This window comes from Camelus ferus, chromosome 24 (genome assembly GCF_009834535.1).
Source record: "Camelus ferus isolate YT-003-E chromosome 24, BCGSAC_Cfer_1.0, whole genome shotgun sequence".
NCBI classification, from domain to species: Eukaryota; Metazoa; Chordata; class Mammalia; order Artiodactyla; family Camelidae; genus Camelus; species Camelus ferus.
The window spans coordinates 644,667-664,019 of record NC_045719.1 but is presented as its reverse complement, the minus strand read 5'-3'; the positions used below and the strand labels follow the sequence as shown (position 1 = coordinate 664,019).

Here is a 19,353-nt window from a genome sequence, read left to right as displayed (position 1 = left end):
ACGACCGGCTGTCAGAGGACACGCCTGAGTTATAAACTCAACACACGTCTGAGGTCCGACTCGGGGGAATATGTTGTGATAACTGCCCCTCAAGGAAATACCAAACAACCGTCCTTTCCCTCACTTTCAAGCTAAAAAAACAACCATTCACATTATCTCCACGTGGAAGAAAAGTTTGAATGGCTTCAGTTTCACGCATCAATTTGTCTGAGATGTTTCTGCTGGACTGAACCCAAGGCCTCTGTAAATATCACATGCCATTTGCCAACAGGAAAAGCGACCGTGTTATAGTAAATCAGTTACACTCACGTTCTCGGAAACATGATGTCAACAGTCACTTTTTTTTTTTTAAACCGACACTTCTTTTTTTTTTTAAACAGTCCCTTTTTTTTTAACAGTTTGATCACCTTTCAACTGTTGTATTATATGAGACAGTAAAAAGGTCAGCTACCTAACTGATAAAGCAGACCACCCACCCCCTAGACAACACGTATCGGAAGAATCATGTATGCTTTTAGAACGCTACACAATCCCCAGAACTCAAGTCCCACTGAAGTGCACCACCAAAGGGAGGGGCTTCCTCATGCCGCAATCACAGAAAGAGCGCAAACCCCCAAGGTTAAGCACACCTATTGCACAAGTGAAAAGGCGACTTGGCAAAAGCAGCAAGAACCCACGAGCACTGGCAGGCGCCCCGCCAGGGCGCTGGACGTGGGGTGCGGGGCGGGCCGCCCAGACCTTCCACACCCCTGCAGACCAGCTGCGGAAAGGCCTCCGGGGTGTGTTCTCCAGGCGTCTGGCAGCTGCCCTCAGGCCTCAGCTGGGCTCACGGTTATCTTCTACACCAAGCGTCACTCGAAGTCGCTAAAACACGAATCACGCCCACCCACCGAGCAGCGTCCGCTCCCTGGAGCCCCAGTGCTGACCGGGGTGGGGCAGGGCGCTACCTGAAAGGCACCCCTTGGAAGGGAGGCAATCCTTGGGAGACCGCTGGGGCTACTCAGAACTGGCTACAAATGTTGGCTGAACATACGTTTTCTCCTCAGCAATGACTTTTTTAAAACTCTCAAGTACACCTACATCATTTTAAGTCTTCTGTTCCATGAAGAAGATTTGTAAAAAATGAAAAGTATGTAACATTTGGATTCAGAAGAGACTCTGTGTAGAGAAAAAACACAGGGGAGTTTCTTGTGTTAAGTAAAACATACCATATACCACGTAAGTACACACGTCTCAGGAAGGGAAACTACCAAAGCCCTTCCATGAGGAGCTGTGACTGCAGGACTTACATTCTCCAGCAAAGACAAGAAAGAGACAAGGCTCACTTGCTGCACGGCCTGGGATGTCTGAGAGTGGCACGCCACCTTCAAACCTGAGGGTCAGCCATCTCCTGGCCCTGCCCTTTACAGTCCCAAGTCTGTGAACGGTTCTCTCCAAACCAAACTTTCGACTTCCGAATTAGAGAAACACGCTGGAAGTTACACACTTTCTGCTCTCCCAGAGGGGTTTATTCTGCCCAGGACCCTCTGAAATGAGATTATCCACATAACGGCGCCCACAGCCTCACAGAGCCCTCAGGACTCTGTCACCACCCCGAGCACACGGCCCTCCTCGTCTCTCCCACCCTTTAGCGGATCCAGCAAAGGGAGGCAGTGAAGACAGCTGGAGCTGTGCTGCATGAGATGCCACAAAAGTAAGCAAACCAGACTTCACAGGAAATCTCACTTCTCACATCTACCAACACCAACCGCAGACCCAGCCCAAAGACACACCCAGCCTGGGCGGCCTCATCTGTGTGAATGAAGACATGCGCCCCCACAGAGCTAGGGTTGGTTGAAAGTGGGGTAAATGCGAAGCGAGCTTCTGGTGAAGCGTCCCCCCACCCTCAAACAGCAGGTTTTCTCAGAAACGATTTCATCTGTCAGGAAGTGACTCGCTGGAGCGTGGCCGGGGCTGACCACACACTTCGCCTCCTCTTTCAGTACCGTCACAGAAGCTCTTCCTAAACCCACCCCGCCCCCCGTCGCGCCTTTTACCATTACGGCGATGACACCTCCTTCTGGAAAGTCTTTGCAGTCAAGCAGAGACCAAGGACGAGGAACAGAGCTGGGGAGGGGACGACGGTCCCCATGGCGTTGACAACGGTCCCCAGAGCGTTGACTGCGCCCCTCACGCCCCCCCTCAGCTGGGGGCCAGTGCACCTCAGAGCTGATTTCCAGACCCCACGGCACCTCTCTGCCAAGCACGAAGAGGTCTGCAAGATGCGCCAACCCTCCCCACCCTGCCAGGACAACACCTGGGGCACAAATAACAGGGGTTTCCTCTCCTAAGTCAACCACGAGCCAAGAGCTAAGCTGGAACTGAAACCCCAGTTGCCACAAGCACCCATGGACGATGGAGAAGAAACAGGGGCATCAGCACGCACAGAGAACGAGGCGGGGGGGTGGGGGGGCAGGAATTAGCACAGCAAGTAAGTGAATCACACGTCACAGTGCAGTAAACTCTGCGGGGAGAAGAGCAGAGTGACGGGCGGGAGAGGCTGCGAGGCTAAGCAGGGTGGTCCGGGTGCCCTCCCTGCTGCAGCGACACTCCAGCCAAGGCTCGGGTTAGGAGCATGAACGCCCCAGGAGGCTGCGCAGGAGCCCCTGATCAACGGGAGGAGAAGCAGCCGGCGGCGCAGGCTCCGGGAGGGAGAAATCCTAGACTGACTCCTTAGTCTGCACTCCCAAATCCAACCACCAGAGAAGAGGGGTCTCCGCCTCCCTCTGCTCGTGGTGCCCACCAGCATGGTGTCAGCCTTACTCAAATAATTCTAGAACATGCCTGAATTCAAATTAAGCTGTGGTGCAATTTTCTTAGAATGACAAAACACTATTAACCCACCCTTAAACGTCAGCAGGAGATGAACTGTTAACTGACTTCAGGAGTGAAGTAATTCAGCAAAATGAGCTCAGAGCTCAGAGAGCATCAGGGCTCTTCTGAAGATAACCGGAGTTCCGTGGCGCAACTGCAGGAGAGTGGGGAAGGGTGTGAGCACGCGGGTCCTGGTGTCCGCTATGGCCCCTCCAGCCTGCAGGCTGCGACACAGAGAAGGGGCACACTCCCAGGACGCAAGCTACCTGGACACCACAGGACAGCTTACACTAGGCTACAGAAGTTCCTTCTGTTTCTAGTTTGCTGCGTGTTCTGTTTTCAACCAGGAGCAAGAACTAACTTTCAGCAACCCTTCTGCATCTACTGAGATACTCATACGGCTAGTCCCCCTTCACCCGGTTACTGGGGTGAATTACATTTGTAAGGCTGTCCAATGCTAAGTCCTTCTTACCTTCCTAAAATAAACTTAATGCAGACACTGCTGTACTCACCTGAATAACCTATCGTCGGGGTTTTACATAGTTATTGGCGCAGGAGATGCGCCCGCAACTTCTACTCCTCTTACTAAGCTTTTCTGGTCTGGATATCACAGTCATCCCAAATCCTCATAAAAGGGGCTGGAGAGCGTTCTCTTTCCCCGTGCTCCGGCAGAGCACGCAAAGCTGTGGGCCCCACCCTGCGCCCTCCTCCTGGGAAGGCTGTCACTTACTACCTTGCGTTATTCAGCGCTACAGGGCTTCTCACGCACTACTTCTCCCTCAGTCCGCGTTGGTAAGTTCTGTTTTCCCAGGAGCCTGCTCCATTTCTTCCAAGTGGTCACACCGACTGCCTAATTGTTCACAGCACCCTAACTTCTAAATTCCTTTTACATCTGTATCTGTGTTCCCCTGTCTGCTCCTGGTGTTGCTGATATGCACCTGTCACTGTCTCCCTTTCTGGTTTTTGCGTGTTTGTTGTCCTTTTCTCGCTGTCTTGCCAGTTTATTAGCCTTATCAAGGAACCAACATTTGGTTTTGTCTGATCCTTTGTGCTGTAACTTTGATTTCTAGTCTTTTATCTTTGTATTATTTCCTTTCTGCTTTTTTTGGTGTTTACTGTTACTCTTACTCTAAATTAGCTTAGACACTTAGCACTTTAATTTTCAACTTTTCATTTTAATACTAACATTTAAAGACAGCATTTTTTTGCAGTACTGTTTTGGTGCTTTGAATTTTTGATAAGTATTATTTTACCTATTGCTCACTTTTAAGTTTTTTTAAGTTTCCATTATGATTTCTTCTTGACCCATGAATTATTTAGAAACCTTTAAATATCCAAATTTATGGGAATTTTTCTCTTTTTATTAATAATCTATAATGTAATCGCATTATGGTCAAAGAACACGGCCTGTAAGACAGCAATTCTTAAATTATTAAGATTTACTTTATAGCTTAGTCAATGGTGCATTTATTATAAATTTTCCATTCAATCTTAGAAGAATGTGTGTTCTCTAATTGCCAGGCATGGGTTCTGTATTTTTTTCTTATTAAATTGAGCTTAACTGTGTGGTTCAAAGCTTCCACTTCTTTACTAATATTTTACATTATTAAGAAGTGTGTGAGCACAGAATTGTCAGCCTCCCTCTGTAATCCTATTCATGTCTGCTTACTATACCTGGAAGCTATTTTACTGGGCAGATACCAGACTCACAGCTGATGGTGGCAGGCATTCATTTGCTGAGATCTCTGTTTTCAGGAGGCAGGGAGCACAGAAAGCCTGAATGTTTTCCCTCCTTCCTCCCCACTAGCAACTTATGTAAAAAGTGTATTTACTGAGAATCTTCTTGTGCTGTAGCAGTGAGGAACCATGGTCTATCTAACCTGCCACACAACCGGAATCAGAAGTCCACGAGCTGCTATAAACACTGACAGATGAACCTTGAGGACATCATGATACGTGAAACAGGCCTGTCACAAGATGACACTCACTGGATGACCCATTTACTCAGAAAGCACTCAAACTCTAAGAAACAAAAGTAGACATGATGACTGCTGGGGGATCGGGGGTGGGGAGCAGTTCTGGCTGTTCCAATCGTACAACAACATACAAAGAGTTGACGACACTGTGATGTACACCTAAGAATTGTTAAAGGGGTAAATTTATGGTGTGTGTTTTCACCACAAAAACCAACAGCAAACAAAAAACCCTACTCTTTCATGGCCAGCGAAAAGAGAAGGCTGGGATCTCCTTTTAGGTCAAATAATAAGCTGGGATTTCTATGTGCAAAGCGAACAGTAAGGAGGGTTTCGAAACCTGGCAGCAGTCTCTCGTCGTATAAAAATAACTCTCCAAGGGCCTACGACCAGCAAGCCCTCTTTTCTCAAGCAGCCACCTCCTGGCCCTTCTCTTCCACAACCACCTCGCGGGGAACGGAGACCGACCGGGCATCATCAGTCACATCAGTTATAGGAGGACTGCAGACCTCCTCAAGTTCTGCCTGCTTCAGAGCATCCCTCTGAAAATGTCTCACGCTCACACCTCCAAACGCACTTTCTATATGTCGGTCTAAGGATTTGTGCCAAGCTGGGTATCTAAGAATCATGTAAGGAGATTATGTGAAAATACATTTCCAGACTTAATCTAGGAAGATCTGGGACTCTGAATTCAAAAGAAAAACGCCATCCCTAACGATGGCTGTGCTCAAGGACGAAATAATCAGCAGCAATCATCCTTCCTTCCACTATTCCACGCCTTGGAATTTTTGTTTACAGAACATGTACTATGTTAACAGGAAGAAAATCACCATTCTTCTCAAGCCTGACCCCGAACCTTTTCCACCGCACCCCATGCACACACCCCAGCACTTACATGGGCTCACGTCTCTGTATCTGTTCCGATTTCTGTTCTCCGGGAGCTTGGCCACTCTGTGAGGGTAGTCACGGGACTCACTGCGAATTTCCTTAAAATAACAAGAACGCATTTTAATATTTCTCTTAACTTTCTTATGGCAAAGCAGACACTCCCCCAGCCAGAATAAAGTAATTCCTACTAAGCACAGGTGCTGCGCCAAGGCCCACGCAAAGCACACCACCTACACGATCTCATTCGACTCTCACAGCTCCAACAGGAACTCACACAGGAGGGTGACGAGCTACCAAAGGCCGCCGAGCTGCAAGCGTGCGACCCAGGGCTGCACCAGGGTCCTTCAAGCACGGGAGGCTCGGCTCCCGCAGGTGCACCAACACGGGACACGCGTCACCTTCTGTGACAACCACTGCAGCATCGTACTCAGATCTCTGACTAAACTCTTAATAACACCTGCCTATACTGTGGAGTCTCTATCCTAAATTTTTAATCTACTTCTTTAATTTCATGCCATATAACTGAGACTTTATTTTGAGCCCCAAAATAGTCTCAAATTTCTGGAGCCACAAACACTCATCCTGGGGCCCTGTGGTTCTCGGTACTCCACCGGGGCACAGTCCTGTGAGGGCACACCTGCACGAGGCGTCCAGCTACCTGGTGTCCTCACCGTGACCAGCTTTTTCTCCCAAATGGAACATTATTAAACCCAGGTAAAATGTTTAAAACTTACTGATTTTTATATGGTTTTCACTCAAAAAAGGTAGGAATAATTAGCTCACTAGTTTTTTATTCCTTAGTGGCAATGAACCAAAACATAGGCAACTCCTGTACCAGAGGTCTTTCACAGAATTATTTATACAGTTGAAAGGCTAGCAAATAACCTCAACGTCCAGAGACTGGGGAAAGGCTGGTTGAAGAAATCATGGCGCATCCAACTGAATACTGTGCAGCCATTACTGCCAGGCACTCGCGTCAGCTGGAGCATCAAGCCACACAGTCCCCAGGAATGACAGCACACGACACAAAGGCGTACCACGCAGGAGACGGGACCGCTGTGCTACTTGGGAGGAAAGCCGCGTCGCCCCTCAGCCGCATTTGACATTTACAGACGTGTGTGAGATGGCTGTGTTGAGGCTGCCATCACCTCCTTCCCCAAAGGATCTGGAAAGGATCTGAGACAAATCTCGTTTGTTCTCCCCTGAGGAACACTTGTCTGGTTTTTTCTTTGCCCTGCATACTCAGAAAACTCCTCAGGACGCACCGAGGTGCAGATGCTTTCGGAAGGCACTCCCGAGAGACTGATCTCTCTTCAGCTCAGTGACGTTCTCCCGCTCTCTCTTCAGCTGCCGCTGCATCCCAGTCCCCCCGTGACCTCTTTCAGGAAGCCCTATCACAGACGTGAGACCTCCCTGTGTTTAAAACGTGCTCTCATAATACGCATTTCTCAAATCTTTTTCCTGAACGCTCAGAGGTTTTCCCCAGGATAACCTGGTATTCTGCAGTATCTCTTCTGCTAGTGAGTCCTGAATTTTTTAACAGTTCTGTTTATAACTCCCAGAACTCTTTCCTGGTCTCAGTTTATTTTTACCATCTGCTTTTGTCATTTTGGGAATCTGAAGTCCACTTTTCTCTCTTTCCTGTCCTACCTCACGTGCTCTGAATGATGCAGTCTCACTGTCTTGAAGTGCTGATTTTTCCCTAGGCCTCACGTTTGTTTGCTCACCTTTACAGAAAGGAAGTGCAGGCAGCAGCCCTTACTGACTTTTTTGGACACCCCACCATGACTACCCAAACCCCCTACGTCTCAAATATGTGGGTGGGACCCTTCTCTAGTGTCAGAGGATAACGTGGATTTTTTCATATCACTGTGTTTGGTCATTTCAGTGATAAACAAGAACAACACCAAAAACCTTCTCCTGTATGGGATTAAAGACCTAAAAAACTACATCTGCTTCTCATCTCCTATCACTTTTCTTGTTGCCAATTTTTACTACTGTTTGCATGACTGTGTCTGACAACTGTCTTTTTGAAATTAGACCTTAAGACTTCCCTTGGGACTATGGGGCCAGTCTAGTAAGTGCCATAAAAAAAAGTATGCTCACATTTCAAGTCAACACAGGAGGAGGATTTCTTCCTGCCTGCGGGCGTGACCAGCAGAGCGCATGAACAGACCTGAAGGGTGAGCAGGAGGATGCCACGTCACGGAGGGAAAGATGGCTCCAAGCAGAGGTCAAACAGCTGTGCAAAGTCACAGAGATGTGAATGTGCATAACAAACAAAGAACGGCTGACTGGCGTCTTGCAAGAAGTATAAGCAACGCGTGGTGCACAAGAGAGAAATGCAAACAATGAGGACAAACTGGTGGAGAGAGACCAGACAGTGCAGGCGTCTGTTCACGCTTCATCCGCACGACAGACACAGGGATTCTGCAAACAGAAAGAAGGCGTTGCAAATGGGGGGGGGGGGTGGATTCCTCTACAAACTGTATGATAAATGCACACAGTCATTTAGAAAAAAAAATTAACTGGTCAGGAACACGACAAGGCTTCCCACCTTCACCACTTCTGTTCAGCACAGCGCTGGGCGTCCAGCCACAGCAATCCGGCAAAAAGGGCAGTAACGAGCAGCCAAGCTGGAAAGAAAGTCACTAAACTCTCCCTGTCCCAAATGCTGTGCTCCTACATGTAGAAAACCCAAGAGAACCCACAAAAAACCCTGTTAAGAGCCAATAAACAAATTCAGCAAAGTTGCAAAACCCAAAACCAACACACAAAAATCAGCTGTGTTTCTAAACACCAGCAACAAACAATCCAAAAAAACTAAGGAAACAATCCCATTTACAATAGAATAAAAAAGAATTAAATACTTAAGAATACACTTAACCAAAAAGGTGAAAGACTTGTACTCTAAAAACTACAAAACATTGCTGCAAGAAATAAGACAACCAAAATAAAAAGATATCCTGTGTTCACGGAAAACTTAATGTTAAGACGACAAAACTACAAAGCGATGTACTGTCAATGTAGTCCCTACCAAAATCCCAATGACAAGTTTGCAGAAATGGAAAAGCTCATCCCAAAATTCGTATCAAAAGTCAGAGGACCCTGAGTAGCCAAAGATATTGAGAAAGAATAACAAAGTTGGAGGACTCACATTTTCCTATTACAAAACTGCAAAGATACAGTAATGAAACCAGTGTGGTGTGGCAGAGAGACACACATCAACAGCACAGAGTTCAGAAATAAACCTTCAGGTCTGTGGTCAAATAATTTTTGACAAGGGCACCAAGACCACCCAAAATAGAAGGGACTCTTTTCAATAAACAGTGTTGGAAAAACTGGATATCCACAAGCGAAAGAATAAAGTTGGACTTTTACCATATACCATACACAAAAATTAACTAAAAATGGATAAAAACCGAAGTGTATGAGCTAAAACTATTTTTTTTAAATCTCTCAAAAGAAAACACAAGGATTGAAAATCTTCATGATCTTAAAATCTGGCAATGGTTTCTTAAATTACGACACCAAGAACACAGGCAACAAAAGAAAAACATGTAAACTGGACTTCATCAAAATTAAAAACCTGTGTATCAAATGACACTAAAGAGTGAAAAGTAAACCTACAGTTTGGGAGGAAATATTTGCATTTCACTTATGTGAGGAGGTATTAATAACCAGAATGTATACAGAACTCCTACAATTCAACAACAAAAGGACAATTAAAAAATAGGCAAAGACACTGATTAGAACAGCCAAAACCTGAAACGCTGACACCACCAAATGACACCAAGGCTGTGGAGCAGCAAGAACTCTCATCACTGCCGGGAAAGCAACACGTGCAGCCACTTGGGAGACAGTGTGGTGGTTCACAGATCAAAGCAGACTCTTACCTTGGTATTCACCCAAAGGAGGGGAAAACTCATGTCCACACAAAAACCTGCACAGGGATGTGTACAGCAGCTTTATTCGTAATTGCCACATCTTGGAGGCCACCTTTGTCCATCAGAGGGTGAGTGGATACACAGACTGTGACACATCCAGACAGTGGAAGGGCACCCAGTGCGCAAAGGACATGAGCTATGAAGCCATGGAAAGACACGGAAGAACTTTATTTTTTAAATTTTTTTTGCCTTTCTCATGCAGTTTATTGATCACTGTACTGAAAGTGACAAACACAGTGGCTGTCTGGGAAGAAAATGGTTGTAAGCGTATCCGTCACTGACCCTGGAGATGGGGGGGCCAACCGGGAGCTGCACTCACTGTCGCTGCAGAGCATCACGCGGGAGGGTCATCCTGCACATCGCTCGCATTTCTGGAGGCTGGAAGGCCACACTGAAGGTGTCCCAGGGTCACTGCGATCCAAAGCCCACAGGGAAGGAGCTTTCCTTGCCTCTTCCAGCTTCTGGTGTTGCTGCAATCCTTGGCTCGTAGACGCATCATTAATCTCTGAGTCTGTCATCACATGGCCTTCTCTCCATGTGTCTCTTCTCTTCTTTTTTTTTTAGGATCAGAGATTTTTATTTTAACCATATACATTGTTCTAATGGGATTTGACCTGCATTTTACTTTATTTTATTAAACATTTTTTATTGAGTTATAGTCATTTTACAATGTTGTATCAATTTCCAGTGCAGAGCACAATTTTTCAGTTATACATGAACAGACATATATTCATTGTCACATTTTTTTTCGCTGTGAGCTACCACAAGATCTTGTATATATTTCCCTGTGCTATACCGTATAACCTCATTTATGTATTCTACATATGCCGGTCAGTATCTACAAATTTTGAACTCCCAGTCTGTCCCTTCCCACCCCCACCCCCACCCCTGGCAACCACAAGTTTGTCTTCTATGTCTATGAGTCAGTCTCTGTTTTGTATTTACGTTCTTTTTTTTTTTTTTGGAAGAACTTTAAACTACAGCACACAGTGAGAGAAGCCAGCCTGAAAAGGCTACACACATATGATTCCAACTCCATGGAATTCTGGAAAAGGCACAACTATGGAGACAGTAAAGATCGGTGGTTGTCGGGGGAGGGAGGGAAGAAAAGGCAGGGCACAGGTGAATTTTCTGGCAGGGAAAATACGCTGCATGATGCCATATGACGGATCCATGTGCCCAAACCCACAGAAGGTACACCACCGAGAGTGAACCTTAAAGCAAACTACAGATGTTGGTGATTAGTATGTGTCAATGAAGGTTCACAGACTAGATCAAATGTCCCACCTGGTGAGGATGCTGTGCACGTGTGGGGCAGGGGGTACACAGGAAAGCTCTGTATCTTCCTCTCAGCTTTACTGTGAATCGAAAACTGCTCTAAAAATAAAGTCTTAATTTTAAAAAAATAATGAAGGGCAAAAAACTTCAATAGGCATTTCTCCAAAGATACACAAATGGTCAGTGAACACATGAAAAAGATGCTCAACACCTAATTATAAGGGAAATGCCAGTCTAAGCCACAACGACATAACTACCACGCATGACCACACTTTAAAAACTGGAAAATAACAAGTGTTAGAGAGGCTACGAAGAAACCAGAACCCTGGAGCACCGCTGGTGGAAATCTGAACTGCTGCAGCCTCTGTGGAAAACAGTGCAGCAATTCCTCAAAAGCTAAACACAGAACCACCGTACTATCCAGCAATTCCACTTCCAGGTCCAAACCAGAAGAATTAAAAACAGGAACTTCAATGGATATCTGCACACCAATGTCACAGCAGCATTAATTATTCACTATAATCAAAAGGTGAAAAAATCCAAATGTCCATTAACAGACAGACAAACAAAATGTGGTACATCCACACAAAAAGACACCAGTCAGCCACGCAAAGAAAGGAAGGGTGTTGGTCCAGGCTACAACATGGCTCAGCAAGTCCCTCTCGACACAAAGGACAGACACTGTATGACCACTTTATCAGGTACCTAGGGCAGGCAACTTCGCAGAGACAGAAAGTGGAGTGGAGGTTACCAGGGGCTGCGGGAGGCGGGAAGAGGGAGTCATTACTTAATGGGGACAGAGTTTCTATTTGGGGTACTGAAAGCGTTTTGGAAACAGTGGTGATGGTTGCACAACATTGTACATGGAGTAAATGACATTGACTTGTGTACTTAAAAATGGTTAAAATGAAAATTGTTACATATATTGTATTAGAAAAAAATTTTAATTGGATGGCTACCTCATTCTCATACCAAAAATTAAGTCCTGGTTGAGCAATGATTTAAACATAAATTTAACCATAATATTTTACTGAAAAACACTGGAAAAATTTTTTGTAATCATAGAATAAAGTAGGCCTCTATAAGCCACCACGGCACGAAAGCCTAGAAAAGGATGATAAATCTGATTTCATAAAAATTTAACTCTTCTACATGAAAAAATATAAACAAGGTCAAAGATAATCAAAAAGTTGAAAAATATCTGTATTGTGTGACAAAGGCTTAACTTCCTTAATATGTAAGGAGCTCTTACATGAGAAAGAGGAAGGAAATGCAAACGGCTTTTCAAAAGTAAAAGTTGTTCAGCTTCATTCATAGTAAGAAAATTGTAACATACAGCAAAGGTAAGACCATTTTCCACCCGGCACACAACGATCAGAGCACTGAGGAGCGGAAGGGACAGGGGCACCGTCTCACGCTGCCGACGACCTCTCTGCAAGGGTACTCACTGCTGCACTGTTCACAGCAGCTGAAGACCAGAAACGAGCCACACGGCCTTTGTAGACGGGCAGTTGAACAATAAACACCACGCAACAGTTCAAATGAACACACGAGGCCTGCATGCAAGGGTTTCCGTTACATACTAAGTAAAAATAACTGTGATATATTGGCTTCATAGGGCTGGGGAGAGTGTGGGACAGATGGTGGGGGGCAGCAGGGGAGACTCGCACGTGGCTGAGGTCCAGGCCTCTGAGAAGGAACACGGGAAGCCAGCGCAGTGAGCACCTACAGAAAAGGACTTACACAGCCTTGCACTATTTTAACTTCTGCAGTGTTCACGTGCTCCTAACCAAGGCATGAACTTACTTATTTATTAAGACACAAGCTCTAAAATTAAGTCTGGGATTCCTATCTGGATCTACTACTTAACTGCAGCATAAATTCGGAAAAACTCAGTGTTTTCTCCTTTGTAGCCACCCCCGCTGATCCACAAGAAGTTACACTGCACACGCCTGATGCAAAGTAGGAGCTCAGTCAAGATAAGCGATTTTATTCTTACCAAGTTTTTTTCTCAAAGAGGAGAACCTCTCAAAAAAAAGTGTGACGCAGAGCAGAACTTACTCCACCAGGAATTCTCTCTCCGCAATCCGTCACAGTCACATTAGGGCCAAGACCGAGTCTGGACACTCTGACGCAGCGCGCGTAGGCGCACAAGGCAGCTAGCTTCCTTCCCACTGTGCTGCACCCGTCCAGGGGTCTTCACACAGACTACACGCACAGACGTCTGACTAATAAAAGCCAATGTCCTATAATTCATCATATAATTCCAGATTCACTCAGGGACCTTAAGTATAAACAAAGAAATTTCAATATTTCTTCTGTAAGTAGAAACTCTACCGATTTGGGATCCTACATTTTTCTTATAAAATTAACAGATGACTCTTCCAGTTTCCTGAATTCTTATTTGCTATTCCATCGTAACAGTTCAAGGCAGAATATTCTACAGTACGAGGATATAAAGTTTTCCATGCACTATATAGAACACAGCTATGTACCAAGTACTAAAATATTATTTAATATTATATAATAATAAAGCATTATAACTATTTCACCCCGACAATGATGGAGATTAAGTTACAGCAATAGACATACAAAAAATAAAAACTTTGAGATTTGAAATGTGAATCTACGTTTTATAATTTCACTGCTTGACACATAAATCCATCCCCATCGTCTGGGAGGAACTGCAGTTGTCCTAAGGGCCCAGCCTTGACTCCCTCTGGGAGCCAGGCAACCTTACCCCAATCCACCTCAAGAATTCCTGGAAGCAGAGTGAGTAAACTCTCAAGAGGAACCGATAGCTTTCAGAGAACAAACCTGTTGGAATACAGTGAAAGAAGAAACACAGTAATTCAGGGCGTGATTTTCTCTAGGGGAATGAAGGAAGTCTAACACAACGTTACCAGTGATAATGACACGACACGAGCCACACAAAGCTGACAAAGAGCACACGAAATAAGAGCCCTCGGCCGCGACGGCCGCGAAAGGAGTAAGAGCCTCCCAACCAGCCTCCCAAACTGAAAACGATGCCAGGAACCCACAGACAAAAGTATCTCACCTTACACCAGTTCCTCGACCAGGACTTCTTTCCTGGAGGTCATCAACCCCAACACTCCTCGGGGTGCCTGCGACAGCCCTGAAACCACATGCTAAATTTGGGGAGATTTCACGTATGTGGACATTTCTTCCACTCACAGGTTTCACCTTAAAGGTGTCTGGCGGTGTCCGTGATCTTTACAAGCAAGGGTTTCACTGTCAAGCCAAAACAGCCTCCTGAAACACTACCACTGCACCATAAACAGAACGTTGAACTAGCACTGCATCCAGCACATCTCAAGCAGCACTACATTCATTTTTAACAGCTGTTTCAGACAACAGCCCAGCTCGGTGGAACATCGTTCCAATTAAGAACGTCACAGGAAAGCTTACTATTCCACTCAGGACAGAGTCAGAATTTATATTCTTTACCATCAGCCTGCTGAACTGCATCTGTTCCTCAGTTATCAGCGGCTATATTTTAAATTTACATGCTCAACTGACTCAGTATATGGCTCAACTGACTCAACACTGTCCAAAGTAATGGAGGGCATTGTCAAAAGTTCTGACTCACTAGTTGGTTTAAATCTTCTCTGGCCCTAACAGCTTACCAATAAGAAGCAACAATGTCAATGGCACAACTGACCAGGAACAGAGCAGAGAGAATCTGGAGGAGAGTTTCCAGGAGAAACAAATCATACATACGCTTATTTGAGAAAGTGAAGAGCACATTTATGTTAATTTTAGTTTTGCATTCCTAGATCTTATCTGCCCACATCTCTGGTTTACTCTCCGGAAGAGTGAACCGAGAAAGAAAACGAAGAGACGAGGCAGGGAGTTGGGAGTTGGGAGTTGGGACGGCGGAGACCTCGAGAGCTCTGACAGCGCTCCATCTCAGAGCCGGGAATGTTTACAGGCAGTAATGATCTGGGAGAAGCCAAAAAGGGCCGTCAGAGATTCTGGTTAAAAATCAATAAACTGAACAAGAGGGAAGATAGAAGGCTAGGGGCCAAATGCAACTATCTGTAATTCCATAATTATAGGTATCGGTAACCTAGAACACAGCATTAGTTCTAGCTACACATTCTTTATGAAGCATTATTCCCAAGGCTGCTTTCCCTTAAAGCAGTGGTCCTTACCTTTGGAGGAGTCACAGAGACCTATTTAAGAATCTAACCAACACAAAAGTAAAGTCAAAATGGATCAAAGACCTAAGCATAAGACAAGACACAATAAACCTCCTAGAAAAAAACATAGGCAAAACATTATCTGACATACATCTCAAAAATGTTCTCCTAGGGCAGTCTACCCAAGCAATAGAAATAAAAGCAAGAATAAACAAATGGGACCTAATTAAACTTACAAGCTTCTGCACAGCAAAGGAAACCATAAACAAAACAAAATGACAACCTACGAAATGTGAGAAAATTTTTGCAAAAGATGAAACTGACAAAGGCTTGATCTCCAGAATATATAAGCAGCTCACACGACTTAATAAGAAAAAAACAAACAACCCAATCCAAAAATGGGCAGAAGACCTAAACAAGCAATTCTCCAAGGAAGACATACAAATGATCAATAGGCACATGAAAAAATGCTCAATATCACTAATTATCAGAGAAATGCAAATCAAAACTATAATGAGGTATCACCTCACATCAGTCAGAATGGCCATCATTCAAAAGTCCACAAATGACAAGAGGCTGTGGAGAAAAGGGAACCCTCCTACACTGCTGGTGGGAATGCAGTTTGGTGCAGCCACTGTGGAAAACAGCATGGAGATGCCTCAAAAGACTAGGAATAGACTTACCATATGACCCAGGAATCCCGCTCCTGGGCATATATCCAGAAGGAACCATAATTCAAAAAGACACCTGCACCCCAATGTTCACAGCAGCACTATTTACAATAGCCAAGACATGGAAACAGCCTAAATGTCCATCAACAGATGACTGGATAAAGAAGTGGTATATTTATACAGTGGAATACTATTCAGCCAAAAAAAATGACAACATGGATGCCCCTGGAGAATGTCATTCTAAGTGAAGTAAGCCAGAAAGGGAAAGAAAAATACCATGTGAGATCGCTCATATGTGGAATCTAAAAAAAAAAAAGAAAGAAAATAAAAGAAAAAGACAAATGAACATCAATACAAAACAGAAAAAGACTCACAGACAGAATACAAACTTGTGGTTGCCGGGGGGGTGGGGGTGGGAAGGGACAGACTGGGAGTTTGAAACTTGTAGATACTGACAGGCATATGTAGAATAGATAAGCAAGATTATACTGTATAGCACAGGGAAATATATACAAGATCTTGTGGCACCTCACGGTGAAAAAGAATGTGACAGTGAAATATATGTATGTTCATGTATAACTGAAAAATTGTGCTCCACACTGGAATTTGACACAACATTGTCAAATTGTAAACTGACTATAATCCAATTAAAAAAAAAAAAGAATCTAACCAAAGCTATGGAATCATGAAGAAACTACACCCCCTGAGGCTTACACACAATCTCGCAGTTGCAGGGGACTTGGAAATAAAACCCCTTTCCAGTCTGATCCATGGATCTCAGATACTGCTGTAAAGGCCTCCAGTTTCCAAACGACCCTACCTATTGTAACACATTCTACTCTCTCCCCGCCGTCAAGAATTTAAACGGTTCCGCCAGTACCACTAATCTCGAGTAGATCCCAAGAAGAAAGCAACACGGGCTGTCACACTGGCAGATGGGGACAGTGCTGCAGTGAGAATCACGAGGACCAGATCTGGGTCCCAGCTGTGTCACTATGGCTATGTAACCTCACGTAAGTCACAGATCCTGTGACAGTGCCTCCTCAGCTGCGAGTGAGGGGCTGGAATCGCCCGTGGTGCCAACACCTTCGGAAGGGAGCAGCGTTCTTTTGTTTAGTGACTACTTACGGAGCACACAATTCTACCCAGGAGCCCGGACACCCCCAGACTGATAAGGTGGGCACAGAGCACATCCAACACGGCACAGACTCTGAGGTGGGAGAAAGCAGGGGATCTCCTAGGAAATTCAAGGAGTTTAATTCGGAAGCTCCGAGCACGGAGATTAAGGGCTGGCAGAGACTGCAAGGGAAGTGTTTTAGAAACAGGCAGCTTGACCTCCCAATTGGCTGCCCACTGTAAGTACCAGAAGAACAGAGTTCGCCTGACATTTTACTTTTAAAAATTTCTGCCTCATAAATGGTAAAAACGGCTCTTAGTCTGACAATATTTCAACTACAAATTTCTAATAAAGAAAAATGACCACTCGGTAAAGAGTCCCACCGTTCCTAAACTCTGATTAATCAGTCAAATTTGTTCTTAGCCACCACTTACTAGAAACATTACTCCATGACTTAGCTTTGGCCATTTCCCTACAGTTTTACTCTCTTCCGAGAGGCTCACTAAACTCCACTCCTCCCTGCCCTCCTAATGCCCCAGCCTGATTCAGACGGCAATCAGCAGTGACAAAGGCAAGGCAAAAAGCGATCATGAACATTTCTCAAAAAGTCAGCATTAACCTCAGACCACATTAGTGTTATTAGTTTGCCACTCAGACCAAATGAGACTTTCCAGCAATCTCACTTCTGCTGCCTGTGCCTGTTCAAGGCAATTCTTCACCGTGTGCTCCGCATTCCATCAGCTCCCACTTTCCCAGGTTTCTGGCCAACAATCATCCCTTCTAATTCTTCAGCCTCCAACCTGTCTCTTTAGGCGAACCCCCACCAGGCTCCCATCATGTGAACACATCGAGTTACCCTTCTGTGTTAAGAAGTCATCATTCCGCAAACATTTATCAAGTGCCCACTAGGTGCCTGAATCTGCATGAGGCACTGGCACCGCCTGCATGGAGCCTGAAGACATGGGTAAAAGAGAAACCCCAACAGTCTGCTCCAACCTAGGAATTCATTCCCAGAAAACTCATTTTTGAAAGTTATGTTATAAAAGCAGCTATTCAAAGAGGGTAAAAAGGAGCCAGAGTTTCAGACTCAAAATAATACATTCACTCTTCCTGCAAGACTTCCAGTAATACAGTGTAAAGTAAAAATTCTCACACTACTGAGCAAGCCCAACTTTTAATTATAATAGCTTTTGCTCAAGAGTAAAGCCTTTCTTTTCCCAGTCAAATTAGCGCTGCCAAAAAATGCTCTTCTCAACTCTTCTCAAACATTATCATCAGTACCACCCACAGCTGTGATCCACAAAGCAGAAAGCCCACTGAAACTTTTTCTTACTCAAGCAGTGTGGTTTCCTTAGTGCAAACTGTGGTCCCTCAGTCCTCTACCACTGTATTACATCCAACGCCCTGCTTTGAAAGGGGAAGTCAAGGGACACAATGAAAGTAGATGGGGGATCACACCCTGCGGGCGGGGGTGGGGTTGGGAAGCCCTTCCCCCAACCCCCACCCCAGAAAGTGAGACCTCAGGGATGAGTAGGCGGTAGCTAAGTAAAGGGGGAAGAAATGAGGGAAGGCTGTGCTCAGGCAAAGAGAACTATATCTACAAAGACCCTATGGAAGGGCAAACAGCACATTTCAAGGAAGAGAACCAGTGGACAAGAAGGAAGAAAGTCACATGGGGCGGCAGGACACGTGGTCCTGTGAGCCACGGCAGGGCTGTGAAATTTCCCGAGGCGAGCAACGGGAAACCAAGGAGGGTTTCAGTAGGGAAGTCACATACTCAGGCTCCACCTTAGCCACCATCTGCACTCGACCTCCATGCCTCTGGGTTCCACTCAAACTGCTCTCTAAGCCATCCGCTCCTCCTCTAGCTTGATCTTGTCCCCTGCAGCACATACCTGCTGACCACTGGCTCCCTCCACACCCACCATCCCTCCCCACATTCACAGCTACTCCCCTGGCCTTTCTTTCTGCGAGCTCCTCTTTCTCTTGCCCTTAAACACTGCTGTCCGTCAAGATTCTGTCCCTGACTTTCAGCGTTTCCAAACCCTCTACAGTTTCCCTGGTGATCTCATCCGTGTCTAGGACTCCAATACCACCTGTGTGCTCCTAATTTCCAAAATCGTATTTACAGCTCAGACTTCTCTTGAATCCCAAATTTATATATGCAAGCACTTCCCTTCTGATGTCTTACAGACACCCCAAATCAAATTGAACAGTTTCGAAACCAAACACATCTAGCCCTTACCATTTCGGATCAGAACCGCCCATGTATTCTCCCGGCCACTGCCTTATTAGTTCAGGAGCTCAACACGCCTCTGCAGATCCACATCTAAGGACTGCTTCCCTGAGCTACCTGCCTAGTCAGCACCATCCAACCCACGGACAGAATGATCTTGCTAAAAAAGGAAAGACAGTATGATTATGGTACTCCCAAGCTTAGACTTGCACAGTATCCCACCAACC

At 45.3% G+C, this 19,353-nt stretch overlaps 1 protein-coding gene across 3 annotated transcripts in view; it reads right to left on the bottom strand.

Annotated features, from left to right (window-relative positions):
• PTPN2 (protein tyrosine phosphatase non-receptor type 2) overlaps positions 1 to 19,353 on the bottom strand; it is a 51,378-nt gene that overhangs the window by 29,584 nt on the left and 2,441 nt on the right. For all 3 annotated transcript variants that reach the window (XM_032467327.1, XM_032467328.1, XM_032467329.1), the window contains exon 2: positions 5,722 to 5,812. In XM_032467327.1, coding sequence (XP_032323218.1) covers positions 5,722 to 5,812 — 91 coding nt within the window. The remainder of the gene's footprint in view (positions 1 to 5,721; positions 5,813 to 19,353) is intronic.